The sequence below is a fragment of the Perca flavescens genome, chromosome 6, assembly GCF_004354835.1.
Source record: "Perca flavescens isolate YP-PL-M2 chromosome 6, PFLA_1.0, whole genome shotgun sequence".
Taxonomy (NCBI): Eukaryota; Metazoa; Chordata; class Actinopteri; order Perciformes; family Percidae; genus Perca; species Perca flavescens.
In genome coordinates, this window is record NC_041336.1 from 19,387,943 (window position 1) to 19,410,594 (window position 22,652).

Below are 22,652 nucleotides of genomic sequence, written 5' to 3' on the forward strand. Positions count from 1 at the left end.
ACTCACACACACACACACACACATATACTGTATAGCATCAGTACCATGCACCTGCTTTGACTGAGGACAGGTAACCACCCAGCCAACTCACATCAGACGTGAGAAAGAGGCAGAGGAACAACACGCACATCTTCACTTTGTCGATATCCTGTTTTTTAAAATTGTGTTGTTTCTAGACTCTACCAGGGAGCAGACGCAGATTCTGTAAGTAATAACAAATTATAACACAAATCAAGTCCTTTATTTTCTTTTTCAGTCTTTGTGATGTGTTGATAGTGTCAGGTATGTAATTATGTTGAAGCAGTACCATTGCTGAAATGAATACTGATAATACATGTCTTTTTGTTTCAATGGTTATTTTATGATGAATAATGAATATCTGTGATTATATAACCAGCAAATATATACAGTAATTAGACATTCTTGTCTGACTTTACAAGAGTCTATATAAGGTCTTGGGACCATGTGTTATTTAAGAGGTAATCATTATTATATTTTTCTTATTTTTCCTCCACCGTTTGTGGTCATCATTGGGCATATTTAAATGAGAAGTCAAATCAATGGGAAGCAAACGCAAATTAAATGAAGGCAAAATATGAAAATGAAGGCAAAATATGAAAATGCTTTAGATGGAACAACGGGTGTTTGTGCAGAAGGAATGGAGTAAGAAGGGAAAAGCAGAAGTACATCATGTACGTTCTGAACATGTTTTTCACAGCATGTTATTATCCAAAGTCAGGGGAGCCTCCCATAGGATGAGAAACAAAGGTGGTAACTAGATCACAAATCCTCAGAGGAGGAGGTATGTCAGAAAACTGGATGTGGCTCGCTTAGATTCAGGTTCCATAACAACCAGAGAACTAATAAAACGTGATAACTTTTTTTCTGTTATGGAAAGAAACCAAATGCAAAGAATGCAAATCACTTGTAATATGTGTTGATACTAATTCCCACTTTGAAAGATGTCCTCATCTTCAACAGGCAGGCAGGTCTTTTTTAGCATGGCCACAAAAGGAAGACCATTTTTCTTTCTACTCATCGTGGCCTGTGAAGCTTTGGGTAAGCTGCAACACCATCACATGCATCATCTCCTCTTGTAACTGGCCAAATGCATGCATGTTGTTAATGAGTTCATACATGTGTGTCTTTTCATAATTATTCATTACTACCTGTTCAGCCACGCCACCAAAAGAGTTGCCTGCAAATAAATGTGACTTCACAGACATGGCCCAAAAACTGGTATGTACCTAATTTATTTTTGTCCGTTTTCTCAGGCAAAGATAGCTGTCTTTTGCAATAATAATATTTGATCATCATCACATTGTGTTTTTCCATTCCTGAAGTCATTCTAATGTTGTGCAGGACAGTGATGATGGGTATGTAGATGCAAGCATTTATGGGAATCAAGTTTTACAAATAATCATCTCTTTTATAGATCACCAAAAAAATTTTTTTTACATTATGCTTTATAAACCACTTTTTAATCATTAACTAATTATTAGAAGCATTACTTGCAACTTTATAATAGCATCCCAAAAATGTTTATAGATGTAGAAACCAATAAGGGAACTCCAAGGCACTCTCTTTTAGAAAAATACAAAGCCTTTATTCGATTCTCTGCATTTCCCGGCTGCATCCTGCTGCGTCCTGCTGCATCCGCAGCCTCCACCCGTGCTCTGCAGCGCCACGTTACATCCCGCTACGCCCTGCTGTGATGTTCCTATGCACAGAGTAGTCAGGATCCGGTATAGGAGACTGCAATACTCAGTATGACACGATGTGCCCTGCTATGACATGAACTTCCACGATAACCTTCAAAGTCAATGTGACTTCTAATGTGACTGTTATCACCACTGTTCATCACGCCCCCAACCGGCCCGTCAGACACCGCCTACCAAGAGTCTGGGTCTGCCGAGGTTTCTTCCTAAAAGGGAGTTTTTTCTTGCCACTGTCGCAATAGCCACTGCTAATGCTTGCTCTTGAGGGAATTACTGTAATTGTTGGGCTTTTGGAATTTATAGAGTGTGGTCTAGACCTACTCTATCTGTAAAGTGTCTCGAGATAACTTTTGTTATGATTTGATACTATAAATAAAATTGAATTGAATTGAATTTATTTATGGCTTGGTCATCATAAATCTTAAAATACTCCGACGCGTTTCGGCATGCAAGCCTTCGTCAGGGAGTCAATCGTATGTCTATGTATGTATGTCTATAGATGGTTTACAAAACAATGATTAACCATTGACAAAGTATTAACTATCTAAATTTATAAACATCTTTTTATTTGTAAAATAATCAAGTTTAACAAAAAACGGTGAATTCCATTCTGTCACAGAGAGTAAAATAATTGTGTACTATGACCTACTTGCACATCGGTACCTTCATCTTGTTTCATCTCCATGAACACCCACTGTGTCCTACGCTTTTACAGAACATCACAGCTCCATGTCAGTAGCGGTTTCCATCAGTCTATTCTACACCACGACTGTCACCTTTGGGCCTCATATCATGTTTTACATTGTTAGCACAGTTTTAGTAATTTTCCAACCCGTTTTTAAACAGTAAATATCTTACCTTAATCATCTGATGATGTTTGTTCTGTCTTTTTCTATCAGATGAGGAAGTGCCTAATGAAGGGTGAGGGAACTCTCAATGCACTTTTTTTATCAAATGAATTTGTGTGAGAGAGAGGAAAAGACAAATCACATGTTTGCCTAATCACAGTCCTTAGTGTATGAATGTGAGAGAATGTTTGCACGCATTATGAGTGCCCTATGTAACGTGAGTCACAACTAATACATGGCAAAGACCAGTACTGATGTGTTTGACCTGTTCAACATGTAAATATGGAGGGTTGCTATGTTACAGGATACCCGGCGCCTATGTTGATGCAGCTGAAAACTATCTTCAATAACAGGTAATTCTGTAAGTGTGTGTCTGTGTGGGTCCCTGTTGTGTGTTTGGTTAATTTTCTTAAAAAAAATATATATATGACTGAAGATATGTATTGTATTGTAAGTGTTGCTGAAAAAGGCGAAAATGGAATTTTACTGGATGAATAAAGGATGAAATGAATCAACATCTAATTTTAAAACTATTTCTACTCACCAAAATCTCTTGTTTCTCTCTCAGTGACTTGCCTATGGCATACAGAAACTCTAAGCAATCTGACACCCTCCTATCTACATTTGTCAATGTCATGCAGTCAGTCTTTCCTGATGGAGCCAACAAAAACCCACAAGTCAATAAAATGGTGTGAACACACACACACACACACACACACACACACACACACACACACACACACTCAATCACTGAAACCACATTAGATTACTTCACATAAAAATTCTGTACATAATTGTTGGCTATTGATTATTTGCAGCATTCAAATATTTATGTTAATGGCTGATGGGTCATTTTATTCATCAGTTGTCTTAGTTGTACCTGTGTTAGCCAGCATGCATTAGTTGTCTCTTTTCTCTCTATATCTTTTTTAGACAAACGAGATGTGTAATTTCAGCAATCTTCCAACCATGATCAAGCTGATGAGGAACTCCTCTGTCAGTACTCCCCACTAATGCCAAGATCTTAAGAAAAGAAAACATGATCATAAACCAATGCAACTCTCTGGCAGTCTCATGATTCCTGCCATCTCTCTCGTTCCCTCAGGTGGCATCTGCATGTTACATGCAAGCATTTGTGGCCCCTCTGTCCTGGGCAACTTTGACCTCACAGAGTGGAAACAACATGACCTTAGATGACTATGACACATTGCTGTGGGCTGCCAAACCTGCGCTGCAGGGTATGCCTTTAAGAGAAGTGAACCTTCCTACCAATGTAGGAATGCGCGAACACCTGAAAAAGATGTGAGTGTGCTTTTATTCAATTACTTGGTCCACTGTCTCTCAGCAGCTTTTCTTAAAATTGTAAAATTGGTGGTCATTTCCAGGATGGCGATGCTGAGGGAGGTGTATAGTGACATGTCTAAAGACCAAAGGACTGAAGTGGTAAAATGGGGAAAAGAGCAGATCACCCAGAATTACTTCAACTGTACAATGATCCCACCTTCTGACTCCAAATCAAGTAAGAAATAAGTTAAGCCCATAATGTCAAAAAAAACACTTTCTACAATGAAATCTAGTCAGAAATACTACAGTATAACTATTCATAACAAAAACAGATACATTAATATTCTTATGTTAAACGGAAAGATGAAAGCCCAGAAGCTATAAAAAAAGAGGGAGCACAAAGTGGTAAAGATCGAAAGGAAGACCTTCAGTACCCCTTCTAAAGTCGAAGTGACAACGTAAAGGGGAAACACAAGCACTCAAGAGATGAAGAAGCTGCAGTTAAAAAGAGAAAAAATGTGACTGAAGCAGCTGAAATAAAGTAAACCAGATAAAAATAACAGAGACAGAGAGGAAGAGCGGGAGGTAAACAAGCCTTTGTCATTAAACAAAACAATGACAACAAAAAAACAAAAAAAGGTGTGATGAGAGCAAAGCAAGTACAGTGGTGGATTGTTTGTGTTGGAAAAACGCTTCGTCTGTTAGGTGTGTTTGTGGCACGCAGTTTGCATGTTTGCAAATTTGTTTAGATGGGACTTGGATCCAGGAAATCATGCAAATCAAAGACCACGTCAAGTGTTACAGGCAAGTGAAAGTCTCCAGCACTGGCGACAATTATTGGTACAGCAAACACCCACATCTTACCCATAAATCCTTTATGGGTCGTTGTGAAGTCTTGTTTCCTGCCTTTTTCCTGACGTCACTTTTCTGTTAAGCATGAATGTGACTTGTAACAGCCTCATTTACTATGTAGTGCCGATGCAGTGCTGCAAACCTGGAAAACTGGAATGGCTGAACTTGGATGCATTGAACATGATGGGACCATACGTCTCCCGTTTAGCACCAAACGATGTTGATTCTTCTCCCAAAGAACAGGTAAGTGGGTCTGCAAAGAAGGATGAAGAGCAAATGAAACTGGGAATAGCAAATGACAAGATTTTAATTTGTTGCTCTATTGGGTTTGTTTCCTTCACTTTCTCTTCTAGCTGTGTGAATACTTCCGCTCAGCCAAGTTCAAATCCGCCACGAGTATGACCACTGACATGAAACCCAGCCTGGGCGAGAAGTTTTTCAAAAAATTTCAAGAGTGCTTCGGTGGAAAGACGTTTGCTGAGAATGTGGACAAGTATGTATTAGTGCGTGAATGTGTACATTATTAGTGCATAATAATAACAACTTTATTTATATAGCACCTTTCAAAACATAGTTTCAAATTGCTTTACAGTAAAAAACAATGATAAAATATAAACTGAATACATAAAAAACACTGTTTACCCTGAATGTGTGATCTTTGGGGTAGCTTTGGGGTTTTATAAGGTAAAATAAGGTCTTAGTAATATATATGAGAGAGAGTATTATTACAGACACTCACTCATTATAAGAGAGAGAAAAATACACTCATAATAATTCTGTATACAAATGATGGTACTTGGCATTATACTATAGAGAGCTTATTCAATTTCAAGGTTGGAATTATCACTACATTTTTGTCTTTGAACCTTGTCAGGCTCGGCATACTGGCCTGTCATTATTCCGCTGCTCTAGACTTGACTCCTGACCTCAGCCGGAAACTCCTCTCTGAGCTTAACAACTGCGATGATGGCAGCAACCCCAAAATCACACAGGTATTACTTACCCAAACTTTCACCCATGTCCCCCTCAGCCAAGACAGGAGTAACAAAATGTCATGATTCTCAGTAATCCATTGGTCTTTTTTTTTCCTCTCCTGACTCAAGCTGAAGAAAGCTCTTGTCAAGTCTGTGATGTCAAATGCCAGCAGCCCTAAAGCATTACTCAGTCTGGGTAGCAGCGTTAACTTGCTGTCGTCTAAACAACTGTCCGAGATCCCTGACAAAGTTCTCAAGGAATTTGTCCAAAACTACACCGTCCCATGGAAACGAGGCCATCAGCGCACCCTGGTCCAGAAACTGCTGGGCAAGGAGGTGAGCCTACATGGCTGCTGGGAGCTTATCTCTCACATGCTCTCACTTGCTCCATACTTACTGTCATTCTGCTTTCCCTTAGTGTAAATCGGTGTCCGGTAAGGACCTGATAGCCCTTCAGTCAGTTGCAGAAGGTTTGCCAAGCTGTGTGCTCAAGCATGTCAAGGAGATCCTGAATGATACAGAGGGCCTGAAGAACATCTCTAATCGGATGAGGAAGGGGCAGCTGATGGCCATGCTGCAGGGGGTGAGTAAGGAGAGAGAAGCTAACTTTATTGATTAAGATATCGATATCAAATAAAGGATTATTTGTTTTTATATGTTATACCATTTATAAATACTGTGAACATAATTTTAGAAATAATCAAAGGTTTCCCTTGTAGCTTCTCCAAGACGTGGCTCCCTCAGAGCTGGTGCAGAAAATGTCAGGGCCTTTGCTTCGCAGCCTTCCTCTAAACAAGCTGGACAAAGCAAACATCACCTCTTTGGACCAAGTGGTGGATAAAATGTGGAATCAGGCACAGGTAATGTCCCTGAATACCTCCTATCTCCCACAACACAAAAATTGGTGTGATGTTTCCGACTGTGTTTTTTTTTCCCCTTAGGCAGCTTTCCTGGCAAAAAAGATGCACGATCAAAATATGCTTCAATGGTAAGTTATACAGCAGTGAACAAAGTAACACTAACACTATTTAATACAAATCAATACAAAAGCCTTGCAACAAAAACAAAAATCTGACAGGGCTAAAATGGTTTCTGTTGTGACTAGCAGAGGTGTTAATTCAAATTGGTGTTGCATTTTTAAAGTCATTAAAGCACTTGAAAACTTGGTTTCAAATCTATAGTGTGTCTCTTTAAAATTAAATATTGGTTACCAAATATAAAAATATCATATATGAAATTAGTATATGTTAAAAGATTAACAGTAAAAACTTGAAAAACTGTCTTCATGTTGAGAAAAATTCTCTCTGAGTCTCCACAAAAACCAAAAAGGAACAAAACAAAGTAAGCTTTACCAAATGTCTAATACAGGCTTATTATAGATAGATAGATAGATAGATAGATAGATAGATAGATAGATAGACAGACAGACAGACAGACAGACAGACAGACAGACAGACAGACAGATCTTTTTACTGTGTGTACATGTCTGCTATTGCTTTACATGCTTACATTCAAAACATTATTGGCCGAGACAGGAGGCTGCATTCAGTCCTTCAGGGAGTAACCTGTAAGATGATCAACAAAGTAGCAGACAATGACACGCAAGACATGGTTCAGGCCATTTCAGAGACTCCACAGTGGCTCTCCAAAGTGCAGGTATGTGTATGTATATACAGTATGTACACACATATGTATATAACACACGTGTAGATTTTACCGATTTATAACAAATGTGTTTTCAGGCAGGATGTGCTGCCCAAAAGCTTTTTGCAACTTTGGAGAAAAAGAGAGCTGACTACTTCAAAACCATCACTGAGGCAGAGATGAAAAACATTCCCACATACTTACTTCTTCACCTGCCGTAAACAAAGTCTTTTCTCTATATCACTTTATTTAAAAAAAAAAATCTTTTATAAAATGGATGGATGGATGGATGGATGGATGGATCTTTTATAAAATGTAACAGCTCTCCATCTGTCTATCTTATTTACATTCCAGGCCTTTGAAGGTGAAGGATTTGCCCGATTCTGTGTGTCCTGTCTTCCTCGACAAGATGAAGGAGGCCAACCTGAGCTCATTACCTCAACGTTCCCCATCTCGCCACGCACTTACCCAGAGAGCTCTGCTTTGCCTGGCCAATGTACACACAAGGACACATACGGTTGACAAAGTAAAGGAAAAGCCAACATAAACTGTCTCAGTAAGGTGTTCAACCACCAGGAGCTGTTAGAGCAGCTCCTGGTAGCATCGATGGTCCAAGTCTTTGGAACTCTACCAAAAGATATTCCTTCATTTGGTGGTCGACACATTGGTCAAAAATGTTTTATAGGGTTTCATTTGGGTTAAGATCTGGTAACTGTAAAGGCCATATAATATACGTATCAAACCATTCAGTGAGCCCTGTATGGACACATCATTCATTATGTTTCTCTACATTTTTATTAAGGTTTTTCCTTTAAATTGTCACCTGCCCGTACCTACTGCTCCACACCTATTATTATCACGTTGTGAGTCTGTGTGTGCAACAACATCCTTAGATATTTTCTGTGCATTTGCAGGGGAAAAACGTATCTGAGCTGACCAATGAGGATGTGTCCAGGCTTGGACCGCTTTTGTGTGAGCTTCAGCCATCCCAACTGCTCTTCATGGCCCCTAATGTCTTCAACTCCAGCCTCAAGGCCATGGCTTCCTGCCAGCACATTCCTCAACACCACAGGGCAGATATAATTCAGCTGGTCACGCAGACTTTTGGGTAGGACCGGCTCCCTGTGAATGCTGAAGTTACGGCAGAGAAAGCAAGAGTCTGACGCTTCTTTTAAATCTTCTGCAGGAATCCATCTAATTGGTCAGCTGAGACTATGGAAGCACTGGGTCCTCTCTTTCTTTTGGATGACAATGCCACATCTGCTCTGCCCAATAAGGTGCAATAAGTATATAACATTTTCATCAATAAATCACTCAAAATGGAGTAGTTCAGCACTGTGCTCTTCTGGTTGCCATGATTCGTGTATGTATTTCTCATTATACCTTTTTGTTTATTTTCCGTCTCTCTGTCTCTGTCAGCCTTGGATGGAGGACGTTCTCTATTTCCTGAAGTTGAGCCTCAAACAGACCTCTGACGCCCTGAGAAAGAAAGTCTTCAGTCTCATCACCACCACCACCACATCAAATGCAGCGCGTAAAAAGAGAGCAGGTGAGGAAGATGCATCCTGTGTGCTGTCGGTTGTTTTCTCTTGGTTAGTGATATTAAGCAAAAAAAAATGTTCTACTGTACTTTTCTATTTCTCACCTCTCTCTCAGCCAACAGTATTGGTAATGATAGTAAAGCACTCACCGTGAAGGTGATTGAAGAATTGGGAATGGACAACGTCTACTGGAAAGCTGCACAGCTGGATCAGATGTCAGCCGAAACCTTCCTCGCTACTTTAGAAACACTCGGCGCCGTCCCTGGCTATATTCCAGATTAACTGGCCACGCTCAATAAAAAAGCAATTATGGTATAGTGGAGGCACTGATCCTGGTTCTGATCATTTAGGAATTATTATTTTATGGATGGATGGATGGATGGATGGATGGATGGGTTTCATTGTGGGGTTGGCAGTGAGGTGACTGCAATAAGGGACTGTTGTGAAGTGCGGCTGAACCTTCACTTTTTAACAAAGCAAGGTCCTTCCCAGCTTTATTAAAAACTTTCAATGGACCCTCCCCTTGAAAAAAAAAATCCTAATCCCCCCTAATATCTCAAAATAATGTTGAATTTGTACAACTTGTTTAATCATAAAAACTAACATGTAAAAATAATTTAAAATGATGTACAACTTAAAACCTAATGTGTAGAACAATAATTTGCACAATATTCACCACATTTCACACCAGAACTTTTGGCAAACATTGAAAAGTGTGTCTTGAATATTCAATCTATTTTTGAACCAAGAGCTACTTGCTGAACAATGTAAACCAGGCACATGTACACATGACCCAACTCTGTGCAGCTCAAGGGATGACTGAAATACATTATAAATCTGGTGTTAGAGAAACTCCTCTACCAAAGCTCTACCAAACATTTCAGACTGCCCTCCCTTCAACAAAAAACCCTCCCCCTTTTTTTACCCTGTCAACCTCCTACTAATCATGGCAAAAGTAAAAAACAGTATTCTGATGACTAAAATATATTAATATACAAACTCATTCAAAATGGGAATAAGGAACTTTTTATGCTGTAATTGCAAGTATTAATCTATACAGTAATATGATATTAACATACATCATTTTCAGAGTAAAAGTCTGGTTCATTTGGGTATTTCTGTGTGATTGTGCAGATATTTGGCGCAGTGTCACAGATGAATGAGAGTGTGATGATGCAGATGGGATGTTTAACTCAGGGCTTCTCCAACGCAGACCTGGAGAAGCTCCCCTTCTTGCTGGACGCTCTGGAGGAAATTGCCCACTGTGGCTGGAATGAGTCACAGGTGAAGCATAAAAGCAGCTTGATATGCTCATGACTTACTGTATATACCGATTATTATGATGTTTACTAATCAAGATTACCCATCTCAATAGATGAAGGCGGTGTGGAAGGGTGTTGCTAAATATAACAACCTGACAGTGATGCACCTGAAAGCAGAAGACATAGTAGCACTGAACCAGTTCATCTGTGGCCTAAACTCCAGCGAGATCAGGCAGCTCAACATGACCGCCTTCAAGTGTGTGCACCACACAGAACTCACTAATTTTAGATCGGTCAAAAGAGCGTAAAAAAAAAAAAAACTATACAAACTGTCTTATGCAACTAAACGTGTTTACTTAACCTCAGCTATCATGCAAGAGTTGTGATGCCTTTTCCCACTATTTTTAATATCTAATTCTACTAACAAATATTAATAGTTTTGTAGCAAATCTGATTTCACAATGAACAGTGGCATTTCTTTTAAGCTTTTTGTCACAGAGTATGCATTCTCTAGAGCAGAATCAAATACTCTGACCATGTTATAATGTGTGTGTTTGTTTGTGTCACAGGGACGCTGTGGGCTTAGTGGCTGGTGTTCATTGCTCCTTCAATGTTACACAGCAGTTGAAAAGTCTTGCTGTGTCTGCATTTGGAAATCCCCAAAACTGGACCGAAGCACAAGTGTCTGAGCTGGGCAACATTGTTGGTTAGATAATCACCTCTACTCTGTCTTCTCTGCAGGAAATCAAACCCCATTGTAGTATTCCTCAAAACTACTGTGATGTGTTGGCTGGTGCAGAAACTAGTTAGGGCCTGAGCGCCGACTACAGCGGAGACCCTATTGAAACTGAATTATTATTTTGCGCAATGAATCACCTTTTTGGGGACCTTCCCACACTCAAAAACTCACAAAACTTTGCACATGCATCAGGCCTGGTGCAAAATTTTATATTTTAAGGGTTTCGTAGATAGGCGTGCACAAATGGCTCTACGAAGCGCCCCCTACGAAACTTAAAAAATTGAGCCCCTGCTGTACGTTTCATGTTGACTAATGAAACACATGGTACACATATGTATCAAGCCTCGGACATACTCCCTAAACTCAACAGGAAGTCCGCCATTTTATATTGACTGTACAAAATCAGTGCTATTGTCGCCATTTCCATGTGTCGTACTTTAATGAACTCCCCCTAGATATTTCATCCGATTGACTTCAAATTTGGTCTGGGCCATCTTAAGACCATGAAGATGAAATGTTATGAAAAGCTTGACTTTTCGTCATAGGACCTAGCCGTGGCGGGCGGCTTATTTCTGTGTTTCGCCATCAAAAGAGCAAGTGGGTGTAACTCGAGTGTAAATTGTCCAATCTGCCCAAAAGTTTTCATGATTCATAAGAGTCCAACCCAGAAGACATCAACAGGCCAAAATTGACTCATTGTCAAAGCGCCACCTGCTGGCAACAGGAAGTAGGCCTAAAAGTCAAGCTGCTATAATTTAACGAACTCCTCCTAGAGATTTCTTACCTTTTGAACCATTTGATGTATACCCTTGTGTGAGGTATCATCAAACTCAGGAGAGAGTTCCTGTTTTTATCGGTTTGCCCCGCTCCCTATACTTGGTACAACATTTGCAATACACCATTTCCATCGACGCACACGCCACCGTGTGCGCTGTGTCCGAGGGTTGCGCAAGTGCACGACCGCATGATCCGGTCCGCCAGTAACCCCGGGCCTGTTCAACGCTGCTTGCAACTTTAATTTTTGTTTTGTTCTGTGCTCAGTAGCTTCCTACAAAATACTGATGATCTATTTCTTTCTCCCTCAGCTGGATTGAATGCAACAGAGTTGGCTTCTTTAGACCCGTCTGTCTTCTCATTTCTCAGCAAGTCCTGCATCCCGTTAATACCACCACACAACTTAGCTGTGAGTACATTTCTCTAACCTTGTTCTTTCAGCTGGAAGCCAAATCCAGTAACTAAGTAAATGTACCCAAGTACTGTACTGTACTGAGGCTTTTGGACTTAACTTAAATATTTCCCATTTTATGCTACTTTATACTTCTACTTCATTACATTTCAAAGGGAAATATTGTACATTTTACTCTAGTACAGTACATTTATCTGACAGCTAGGGATGCACCGAAATGAAAATTCTTGGCCGAAACCGAAAACCGAAAAAGAGGAAATCAAGACCGAAAACCGAAACCCCGAAAGAAATTATGCCAATTATTAGTACCATTGCATTTATGGCTATGACTGTGTACTAACTTTACTAAAATCAAGGCATTGCAATTGTATAAATTAATATTAAAGTTTAATTAAAAAAATATCTAGCTGAAATATGGCTACAATTTGATAGTCACATACAGTATATAGTAGCCTAAGAACAGAATAGCTTACCTATTATTATTATTATTATTATTATTATTATTATTATTATTATTATTATTATTATTATTATTATTATTATTATTATTATTATTTGAGGCACTTTCTTGCAGGATTTCACTGAACATATCAGACAACGAGGGTGCATGCCCCTCATGTGGTGCAGAGAGACAAGTCTTTTTTTTTTCTGCGCTCTGATCTCCTCCTGCGCTGGGCGCTGCTCCGTGCGCGCTCCGTCTCCGTCTCCACGCGGGTTCTCCGCATCCATCGCGGCCTGGATCATTTCTCGTGCGCCCTGCTTTATTTCCGCATCCAAGTAATGGTCTTTATAACGCGGATCAAGTACAGTCGCGATAAAGTGCAGAGGATCCGAATAGATCTCACTGAAACGTGTGCTGACAGACTCTAAGAGCGTACTTTTCATTGTTTTCACTCCGTGGTCCGTCTCAACATCTTTGCTTAGGAGACGCTTTGCAGGTGGAACGGATAGGCTACTGACACACGTGCAGGTCGCGGTTTCTGTTTGCGTCATCACAACATTTTCGGCCGTATTGTTTCGGTGATAAAAGTATTTCGGCCGACAACCGAAAATGCCCTTTTGGGCCATTTTCGGCCGAAAGTTTTCGGTGGCCGAATATTCGGTGCATCCCTACTGACAGCTATGGTTGTTAGATTTTTCGCATCTTATTGTGTGAATGCTGATTCAGCAGCAGGACATCTGTGCTTGTATTCAACTTTTCTCCACCATTTATAGTTTTTAAAATATTAAGCTATTTTCTTTTACATTGAAAGTCAATGGAGCTATCTTTAAATCGTCTTCAGGCTTCTTCCACTAAATGCTACTCCTCCCCGAAACTTTTACCTACAGATGTCATTCAAACTTTACACTATTCACAAAAACCTTCAGCTATTAGACAATAATTCTGCTTTTTAATGTCTTTTACAGTTTTTGTGTTATCACTGTTTAAGTTTAGTGCTTCTTTAGGCTTTTTTCTGCGTTTTAAGGTCTGCTCAGTGTGGGTGATGTCACAGTTACAGTGCAGAGGAGAGAGAACGTCTTAAAACTTTCTCTTTAACTTGCTCTTATGGTCACAATTCCTACTTCTCATACACTATTTTTACGTCAAAATGTAGATATATTTTCGTTTTATACTTTCAGCCAATTTTATCATTTAAATACCAGTTTTTCAAATTGCTGATATGCCCACATTTTTTATCTAGCCACACAAATTATACTTGTATGTCACAGTAAGGTCAATATATTGATACCACGAAGAATTTTTTTAAGCTACTTCAATGGGAAGTTTACCAGGGCTCTTTCAGTTAATCTCAAATACATACACTATACTATGACTTTTTAAGTGGCTGGCCACGTTTGTTGCGACAAACAATGCTATAACTTTTTAATTACTTTTTCGACATACTATACTAGGACTTTTTTATCACTGTTTTCGACATACTATACTGTCTTTTTTGACACACTATACTATGACTTTTTATCACTTTTTTCGACATGCTATACTATGACTTTTTTCAAAATGCTATACTATGACTTTCTTCGACATGCTATACTATGTCTTTTTTGACACACTATACTATGACTTTTTATCACTTTTTTCTACATGCTATACTATGACTTTTTTATCACTCTTTTCGACATACTATACTATGATTTTTTTATCACTTTTTTCGACATGCTATACTATGACTTTTTTCGACATGCTATACTATGACTTTTTTATCACTCTTTTCGACATGCTATACTATGACTTTTTTCGACATGCTACATACACTATGACTTTTTTCGACATGCTACACTATGACTTTTTTATTACTTTTTTCTACATGCTATACTATGACTTTTTTCGACATGCTACACTATGAATTTTTGTGACGAGTTATCATATGACTTTTTTATCACTTTTTTTGACATACTACACTTTTACTTTTTATCACTTTTTTCGACATGTTATACTATGACTTATTTTGACATACTATATATACTATGACTTTTTATCACTTTTTTCGACATGCTATTCTATGACTTTTTTCAACATACTATACTATGACTTTTTATCACTTTTTTCGACATGCTATACTATGACTTTTTTCAAAATGCTATACTATGACTTTCTTCGACATGCTACACTATGACTTTTTATCACTTTTTTCAAGATGCTATACTATGACTTTTTATCAATTTTTTCTACGTGCTATACTATGACTTTTTATCACTTTTTTCTACGTGCTATACTATGACTTTTTTATCACTTTTTTCGACATCCTTTACCATGACTTTATCACTTTTTTCGACATGCTATACTATGACTTTTTTCGACATGCTATACTATGACTTTTTATCACTTTTTTCGACATGCTATACTATGACTTTTTCGACATGCTATACTATGACTTTTTTATCACTTTTTTCGACATGCTATACTATGACTTTTTATCACTTTTTTCGACATGCTATACTATGACTGTTTTATCACTTTTTTGACATGCTATACTATGACTTTTTATCACTTTTTCGACATGCTATACTATGACTTTTATCACTTTTTCGACATGCTATACTATGACTGTTTTATCACTTTTTTCGACATGCTATACTATGACTTTTTATCACTTTTTTCTACATACTATACTATCACTTTTTTATGACTTTTTTCGACATGCTATACTATGACTTTTTTTGACATGCTATACTATGACTTTTTTCGACATGCTACATACACTATGACTTTTTTCGACATGCTACACTATGACTTTTTTCGACAAGCTACACTATGACTTTTTTCGACATGCTACACTATGACTTTTTTCGACATGCTATACTATGACTTTTTTATCACTTTTTTCGACATGCTATACTATGACTTTTTATCACTTTTTTCGACATGCTATACTATGACTGTTTTATCACTTTTTTCGACATGCTATACTATGACTTTTTATAACTTTTTTCTACATACTATACTATCACTTTTTTATGACTTTTTTCAACATGCTATACTATGACTTTTTGTGACGAGCTATCCTACGACTTTTTATCACTTTTTTTGACATACTACACTTTTACTTTTTATCACTTTTTTCGACATTTTATACTATGACTTATTTCGACATACTATATATACTATGACTTTGTTATCACTGTTTTCAACATACTATACTAAGTCTTTTTCGACACACTATGCTATGACTTTTTCATCACTGTTTTCAAGAGGCTATACTATGACTTATTTCGACATACTATACTATGACTTTTTTATCACTTTTTTTCGACATACTATACTGTCTTTTTTGACACACTATACTATGACTTTTTATCACTTTTTTCGACATGCTATACTATGACTTATTTCGACATACTATATATACTATAACTTTTTAATTACTTTTTCGACATACTTTACTAGGACTTTTTTATCACTGTTTTCGACATATTATACTGTCTTTTTCGACACACTATACTATGACTTTTTATCACTTTTTTCGACATGCTATACTGTCTTTTTTGACACTATACTATGACTTTTTATCATTTTTTTCTACTTGCTATACTATGACTTTTTTATCACTTTTTCGACATGCCATACTATGACTTTTTTATCACTCTTTTTGACATACTATACTATGACTTTTTTATTACTTTTTCAACATACTAACTAGGACTTTTTTATCACTGTTTTCAACATACTATACTGTCTTTTTCGACACACTATGCTATGACTTTTTTTATCACTTTTTTCGACATGCTATTCTATGACTTTTTTCAACATACTATACTATGACTTTTTAATCACTTTTTTCAACATACTATATAATGATTTTTTTATCACTTTTTTCGACATGCTATCCTATGACTTTTTAATCACTTAAATGATAAACTATGCTATGACTTTTTCATCACTTTTTATGGACATGCTATAATGATTTTTTTTTTACTTATAATATTCCACTTTTATATATTATATTATTGGTATTATTCAACATTTCAGAAATTCGTTTTAATTAAAACCATTCCCACTTTTCCAACTATTCTCACTACTTCACCTTCTTCTTACACAATTATGCCAGCAATCTAGTTTAGCTTCAGCAATTTAGCTTTTCAGCATTCACAATTTTCTAGTTTTACATATAATGTATAAGTGCAGTAGGACTATTTCAACCTGTTTTCAAAGCAAATCACCTTGTTTCGTGAATCTTTTCAAATTAACTTCCATAAATCTAGTGACGCAACCTGCATTATTCTTTGTTGTTTCAAGATACAGGCGCTCATTTGAAGAACATGTTTTAATCAAGTGGATTTAAATTAAATGCAGGTTGAAATATTCTCACAGAAATAGCTGGTTAAAGTGTTTGCTGGTTAACAGTAAAAATCAGCTCTGCCTCGAGCAAGTACAACAAAAATGGTCCTCACATACAATGTTAATGCAATAATGATAGCACATATACTGTACATTATAGTGTACAAAACACCATGAAAGGGGGCATTTGGCATAACAAATTACTTTTACTTATGTTAGTTTGATTACATTTTGCTGATAATACTTGTGTACATTTTGTAAGTAACATTTTGAATGCAGGACCTTTACTTGGGTATTAATACATTGTATTACTTAGGAATTGTATTTCTGTGTTCCCTCCAGGCACTCTCTGTTGCTCAGCTGGTGGCTCTTGGGCCTGACAACGCTGCCATGGTAACCAGTAAACAACATGCTGCCTTGAGAGATGAGCAGGTGGTTGCTCTTGAAAAGACCATGACTGGGCAGCTGGTTGCTCTTGAAAGGGCCGTGACCAATTCACCACCGCAAACAAAAATACCTGCCAAGTCAGGTAAGAACAGACACTGCTGTAAATTCCCATATTGGCAGAAAATGGTGTCTTTATGTTCGACCCCATCGCTCGTATTAAGAAAAAAGGTTTTCATAAACCTTAAAGACTCTCAGTGAGGAAATCTTTGCATTCAGTCTTCATGTCACTCTCGTTCAGGAGCTCCATCACTGAGTGTCGAGGGGATCTCAGCCTTCATGAAGCCCCTTCTGTTTCTCTTCATGGGCTTCCTGCTGCTGTGAGAACAGAGACCCACCACATCCAACTGCAAAACTAACAGGAGCTTTAGCACTTGTGAAATGTAATTCAAGTTTGTTATTTTGTGTTGAATACATATATCTCATAGATTGTCTGAGATCATTTGTGTGTGAGCGGTGGTTGTTCTTAACATAAGCAAGCACACAACATAATTGTATGACCAGTTAAGCCGTGTAAGGTATCTTTATTATTGCTTTAAAATATTTTGTTTCTATACATTTATAAGAAAGTATATTTTAATAGAATGAAGAGGAATGTTTACTGTTTGACACTGATGTCCTCTATGTGGGACTTATATTGATTTATATGTTACTGTACTCACAAAATGTCAAATGATTAAACTCAATAAAGAATAATACATATACTGAGTTACTGTTGAAATGGTATTTAAAGACAAAATAAAACAAGGTAAAGAAGTCAATGTGCCAGTTTTTATTAATCATTTTTTTATATATAAACATTTGGTTAGAAATTGCTTTGTCAATGCAAAAACAGAAAAAGTTAAATCGAACAATGTGTGTTAATTTTTATTGTATGAAAGCATTGGAAAATCTCCTGAGAAAGTAAACACAAGCACACCCAGGTCACTAATGACTACAGCACATTAAAGGGATAGTTCTTTAAAAAAATAAAATAAAAAATACTCAGTGATGCAGATGCATGGGTAATAAGCTAAGTCTATGGATCCTGTGGTCGGAGATATTTCAGCCAGACATGGCATGAGCAGCACAAAAGGTTAACACACTAAAACATATCACTCTACATCTTCACGGTATCTCTACCGAATCTTCCCCTCTCAGACCTTTTCATATCATCAACAATTTTATACAGAACAATGATCTAAAAATACAGGGTGTTCTTATCTTAGGAAAGCATAAGAATAGACAACCACATACTGATCTTTTGTTTACAGTCATTTCGGAACACAAGGTTAATACAAACATCCCATAAACCAAAATACATTATTTTACTTCCATCTCTTGCTTATAGAGAAGGAATAAATCAGGTATTCTAATGTAAATACAGTACATTCCACTTAAAAAAAAGGTATTTAAAACATTCATTTCCATTTTACCCCATTGACTGCAAATTGTGTACACTTCAGATTATTGCTGACCATTTCCAAAAGCATTGTTTAAGTTTTTTGATTGTAATCCTCATTGGTCCACATTCATATAAACATGCAGGGACGCAGGGCATTTTACTGACACACCCCTATGTGCATAGACTGTAATTATCTCTCCTCTCCATACTGGCCTAATGTATGATGGGGGACAAAATCCACTGTCTTCATTCTGTGCAAAAATATATTCCAAACTTTAAATTTCAGTAGTCAGAGTTTTAAATTAAAGTAGGTATCTTCCAAAGTTAAGTATTTTTGTGTTAATATCCTGCTATTGCAGCTCAGAAGGATACGCTGTACGTGAAAACGCAAAAAGATAGGTTACTTCTTTTAAGCAAGACTCGCTATACTAAAATGTACAGAAGCCAATGGCTGCATTTATAGGTGGGAATCAATGGCTGACAATAAACTATACACAACGTAACTCAGTTATAATATTCTAAACCTCTGCAATGCTTATTAAAAAAAAAAAATTTAAATAAAAGGACTTACAGAGAACTACCATTGAATCATCTTCAGTAGGAAGATAATATCAAAATCAAAATAGACATTCCATCGCTGTCTATAGACATTCAATGAAACAACCATCATAATCACAGTAGGATCACAGTTCTCTACATTCTGTACAGGCACATTGTGTCGATGGAACTACTCACTGACTGGGAACTAGCTCTCATCTTGTTAGTAACATTACTGAACACAGAAATGCAGCATTAGATCCTGAGTTAATCGTATCTCCACCAGTGAAAATCACATTTGATTGTTTCACAACCTATTCACATGCAAACTCTGTTCTACCACTATCCTTTGGTGAAATTAGTGCATAGGCGTGCTAACCCACACTTTGATGACATGGCGACGGGTAAAAAAAAAGGCACTTGCAAATATTCTGTCATCACCTCGGCTCTTCCCCACATATTTGGAGTCTTAGGGAGTTTTTCCGGCGTTCCTTGCGTTGATAAAAGCCATACCGTGAGTTCTGAAGTGCGTAGTCAGATCTGTTGCCTTTTCAAATTGTTTGCCGCACACCCTACATCCAAGTGTGCCCTCCTCTTCCCTCCCCTGAGCTATGGAGGACTGAGAGGAGGGCGATGCTGGTGCAGAACCATCCAGAGAACTCTTATCGTCATGGTTCCTGCTGTTACCAGGGGAAGGTGCTGGGTGCACGCTGAGGGATTGCTGATTGTCAGTGGATGCAGCTTTGACTTTGTGGGTGATGAAGCGATGGCGTGACAGGGAGGATTTGGATGTGAAACAGGCGCCACATTGTAGACACTGTTGACCACCGCCGCCGCCCTCCGTCCCTCCTCGCCGGTGCTGGCCGATATGATCCAGGAACGTTGCCTGGTCCTCTGTGGTGAAGCCGCAAGGCGCACAGCGGTACCCAGACTCAGGGAGGGAGTAGGTGGCAGGAGCAGTAGAGGACGACCGCAACTTCTTCACTGGACCCACTCCATCTGTGGACTCTTCGTCCTGCTCCATCTTCACAGCCCCTCTCCGTCTCCGGCGAGCCCCAGAACTGCCGTCCTGTTCTGAGGAACTGTCGGCCTCATCTCCGCCTCCCTGTGACTGGAGGAAAGCAAGACACCTGCTGTTAACATCTTAGTAGCCAAGCTTTGCCAGACCATCCACACGCTGCCAAGCGGAGGAGGGTCTGGCTATTCAACACAGCATTCCGGGATGGGAGAAAAACATGTTCTGGTTTATTGGCAATTCTTTAAACCAATCACAATCGTCATGGGCGGCGCTAAGCTCCGTGCGGAGCCGCTGTAAAATAGTTGTGCGAGAGAAAACTTAGATTCCACAGATAGTCTAGCTAGCTGTCTGGATTTACCCTGCAGAGATCTGAGGAGCAGTTAACCATAGTCCTCATGAATCCACCGGAGGTTAAAATTACAACACAAAGAAAGCGGAAGGCAACAGACTTACATGCATCCGGCGGAATTTCCTGCGGCAACGGAGCAATCCCGGAAGTGGAACGTCAAAGATATAGACTAACATCTTAGTAAAAAGGGTTTTCTTTTTGAAGAAAATGAGTGGCTTACCATTAGTGTGTCCTGGCTCAGTGGGTCCATGCTGTGTCTTAGCTGAATATGCCTCTCCAACATCGCTCTGCTGCTGAATGTTTTCTTTCCCTCACTACGCACGCACACACACGCACACACGCACACACACACACACACACACACACACACACACACACACACACACACACACACACACACACACACACACACACACACACACACACACACACACACACACACACACACACACACACACACACACACACACACACACACACACACACACACACACACACACACACACACACACACATAATTAACCTGAACTGGGCACAGTCTGGGCTAAATCTTTCCTTTTCACTCATTGTCATTATACTGTTTTTTTTAACTTAACTAAATAAAAACAGTGAGGTCACTACCTGAGTGATTAAAACAGAAATCCACTGGATGATAATAGTTTCAACACAAAGTGCCAGCAAAGTCAGGATAGAGGATGCAGAATGTGGGATACTTACTGGCAGCGAAAGCAACGATTCATGACTTTGTGTTTGTCTCTGCTGTGACGTCTCATACTGGAGGTGGTGGTGAAGGAGCTCTCACACTTGTTACAAGGAAACTTCTTCAGTTTCTAAACAACACAAACACAAAAGCATTTGGCTACATCTGTTCATTTATAGCTGTATCTAAAAACGTAATTAATTGAGACAAATTGTACATCTTGGACAGCAGGGGGGGGGATGGTGGACTCCCAGACCTTGCTATGTTGTTCAGCCATATGGGTAATGTAGTCTTCCCGGTCTGTGTAGCGTGCGTGGCAAGGCGCACACTTCCACACTGAGGGGGTCTTCATCCTCTCCGTCTTCACCGTCTCTTCTTCCTCTCCATCTGAGCTCTCCAGCTTCACTGAAGGCCGTGAACGAGAGGCAGCAGCTGGAGCTGAAGGCAACTCTTGTTTTAATGTGGCAGCCTTATGGGTCTGGGGAACAGGACAAAAGAGACATAATAAGGCTGATTTCTTAACACTAACTGAACTATAGTAGACACTACATAAGCATGCATGTACCTTAAAATGGTCCAGAAGGGAATTCCTCTGAGAAAACAACTTGGTGCACACAGAGCATTTAAACACATGCACCTTCTGGTTGGTTAAATGGGTGTCAAAGTGGATGTACAGCAGGGTCTTGTTTGTAAAAACTGTGTCACACATGACACATTTATAGATTGACCTGTAAAAGGATAAACAAAATAACTGGGTCAATAAATTGAAAAGGAAAACATTTTTTTTCATGAGAAAAAAAAACGATCTATCTATCTATCTATCTATCTATCTATCTATCTATATATATATATTAATTACATGGTCTGTCCTTCAGTGAGCGTTGGATGTTGGGCACTGATGTGGTTCTGTATGCTCGGAGTAGATTTGAAAGCCATGGGACAGGTAGGGCATTTGTGGAACATATCACAATGAGCCTGTTGGATGTGAGACTTCACTGAGTTAAGTCCTCCAAAAACCACCAGGCAGCTGGAACATCTGCGGAGAGACAAATTTGAGTAAAGAGTAAAACATGGGCATATAAAGAATTTAGAATTTATGTGATGTGGGTATAACAACGATGTCGCACCTGTATCCAATGCGGCGTGCAAAGTGTAAACAGGTCTCGTCAAGGTGTGTCTGAAATAGCGGCTGCTTGGCCGTGCCCCCACACTCCGGGCAGACGTGTGGTGGGCCGCCTTGGTGGATGCGTTGATGAGCTGCTGCACTGCAGCTGTTGGGCAGGAGCATGGGCGGGGAACACTCTGTGCATGACTGGAGAATAGAAGAAGAAAGGAATGGCCAAAGAAAGGAGTGAAGTAAAGTTAGAGTTCATTTTCATATCATTGGAAAACAAA

At 38.7% G+C, this 22,652-nt stretch overlaps 2 protein-coding genes across 4 annotated transcripts in view; one reads left to right on the plus strand and one right to left on the minus strand.

Annotated features, from left to right (window-relative positions):
- The first annotated feature begins 973 nt into the window (after positions 1-973).
- On the plus strand, positions 974-10,082 carry otoa (otoancorin). The gene is made up of 23 exons (XM_028581108.1): positions 974-1,059; positions 1,178-1,239; positions 2,618-2,639; positions 2,871-2,919; positions 3,135-3,255; positions 3,500-3,562; positions 3,672-3,868; positions 3,952-4,085; positions 4,824-4,945; positions 5,056-5,195; positions 5,577-5,694; positions 5,806-6,012; positions 6,095-6,259; positions 6,396-6,536; positions 6,618-6,664; positions 7,212-7,332; positions 7,419-7,537; positions 7,675-7,816; positions 8,235-8,428; positions 8,507-8,597; positions 8,740-8,869; positions 8,977-9,173; positions 9,996-10,082. Exons 1-22 carry the CDS (start codon positions 1,002-1,004, stop codon positions 9,141-9,143), a joined length of 2,610 nt encoding a protein of 869 aa, XP_028436909.1. The 5' UTR covers positions 974-1,001; the 3' UTR covers positions 9,144-9,173; positions 9,996-10,082.
- A 7,944-nt stretch (positions 10,083-18,026) lies between these two features.
- znf687a (zinc finger protein 687a) overlaps positions 18,027-22,652 on the minus strand; it is a 13,096-nt gene continuing 8,470 nt past the window's right edge. For all 3 annotated transcript variants that reach the window (XM_028581205.1, XM_028581206.1, XM_028581207.1), the window contains exons 5-11: positions 22,385-22,569; positions 22,117-22,293; positions 21,823-21,985; positions 21,514-21,735; positions 21,275-21,387; positions 20,778-20,871; positions 18,027-20,301 (exon numbers count right to left, since the gene is read on the minus strand). In XM_028581205.1, coding sequence (XP_028437006.1) covers positions 19,660-20,301; positions 20,778-20,871; positions 21,275-21,387; positions 21,514-21,735; positions 21,823-21,985; positions 22,117-22,293; positions 22,385-22,569 — 1,596 coding nt within the window. In that variant the 3' untranslated portion in view covers positions 18,027-19,659. The remainder of the gene's footprint in view (positions 20,302-20,777; positions 20,872-21,274; positions 21,388-21,513; positions 21,736-21,822; positions 21,986-22,116; positions 22,294-22,384; positions 22,570-22,652) is intronic.

What these genes read in the sequence shown, in the direction of transcription:
- otoa (XM_028581108.1), top strand. Translation starts at nt 1,002, where the DNA reads ATGGCCACAAAAGGAAGACCATTTTTCTTTCTACTCATCGTGGCCTGT. An exon ending in CGTGGCCTGTGAAGCTTTGG is followed by an intron (nt 1,060 to 1,177) that starts GTAAGCTGCAAC and finishes CTACCTGTTCAG; the next exon opens with CCACGCCACCAAAAGAGTTG. An exon ending in CTCTGCTTTGCCTGGCCAAT is followed by an intron (nt 7,817 to 8,234) that starts GTACACACAAGG and finishes GTGCATTTGCAG; the next exon opens with GGGAAAAACGTATCTGAGCT.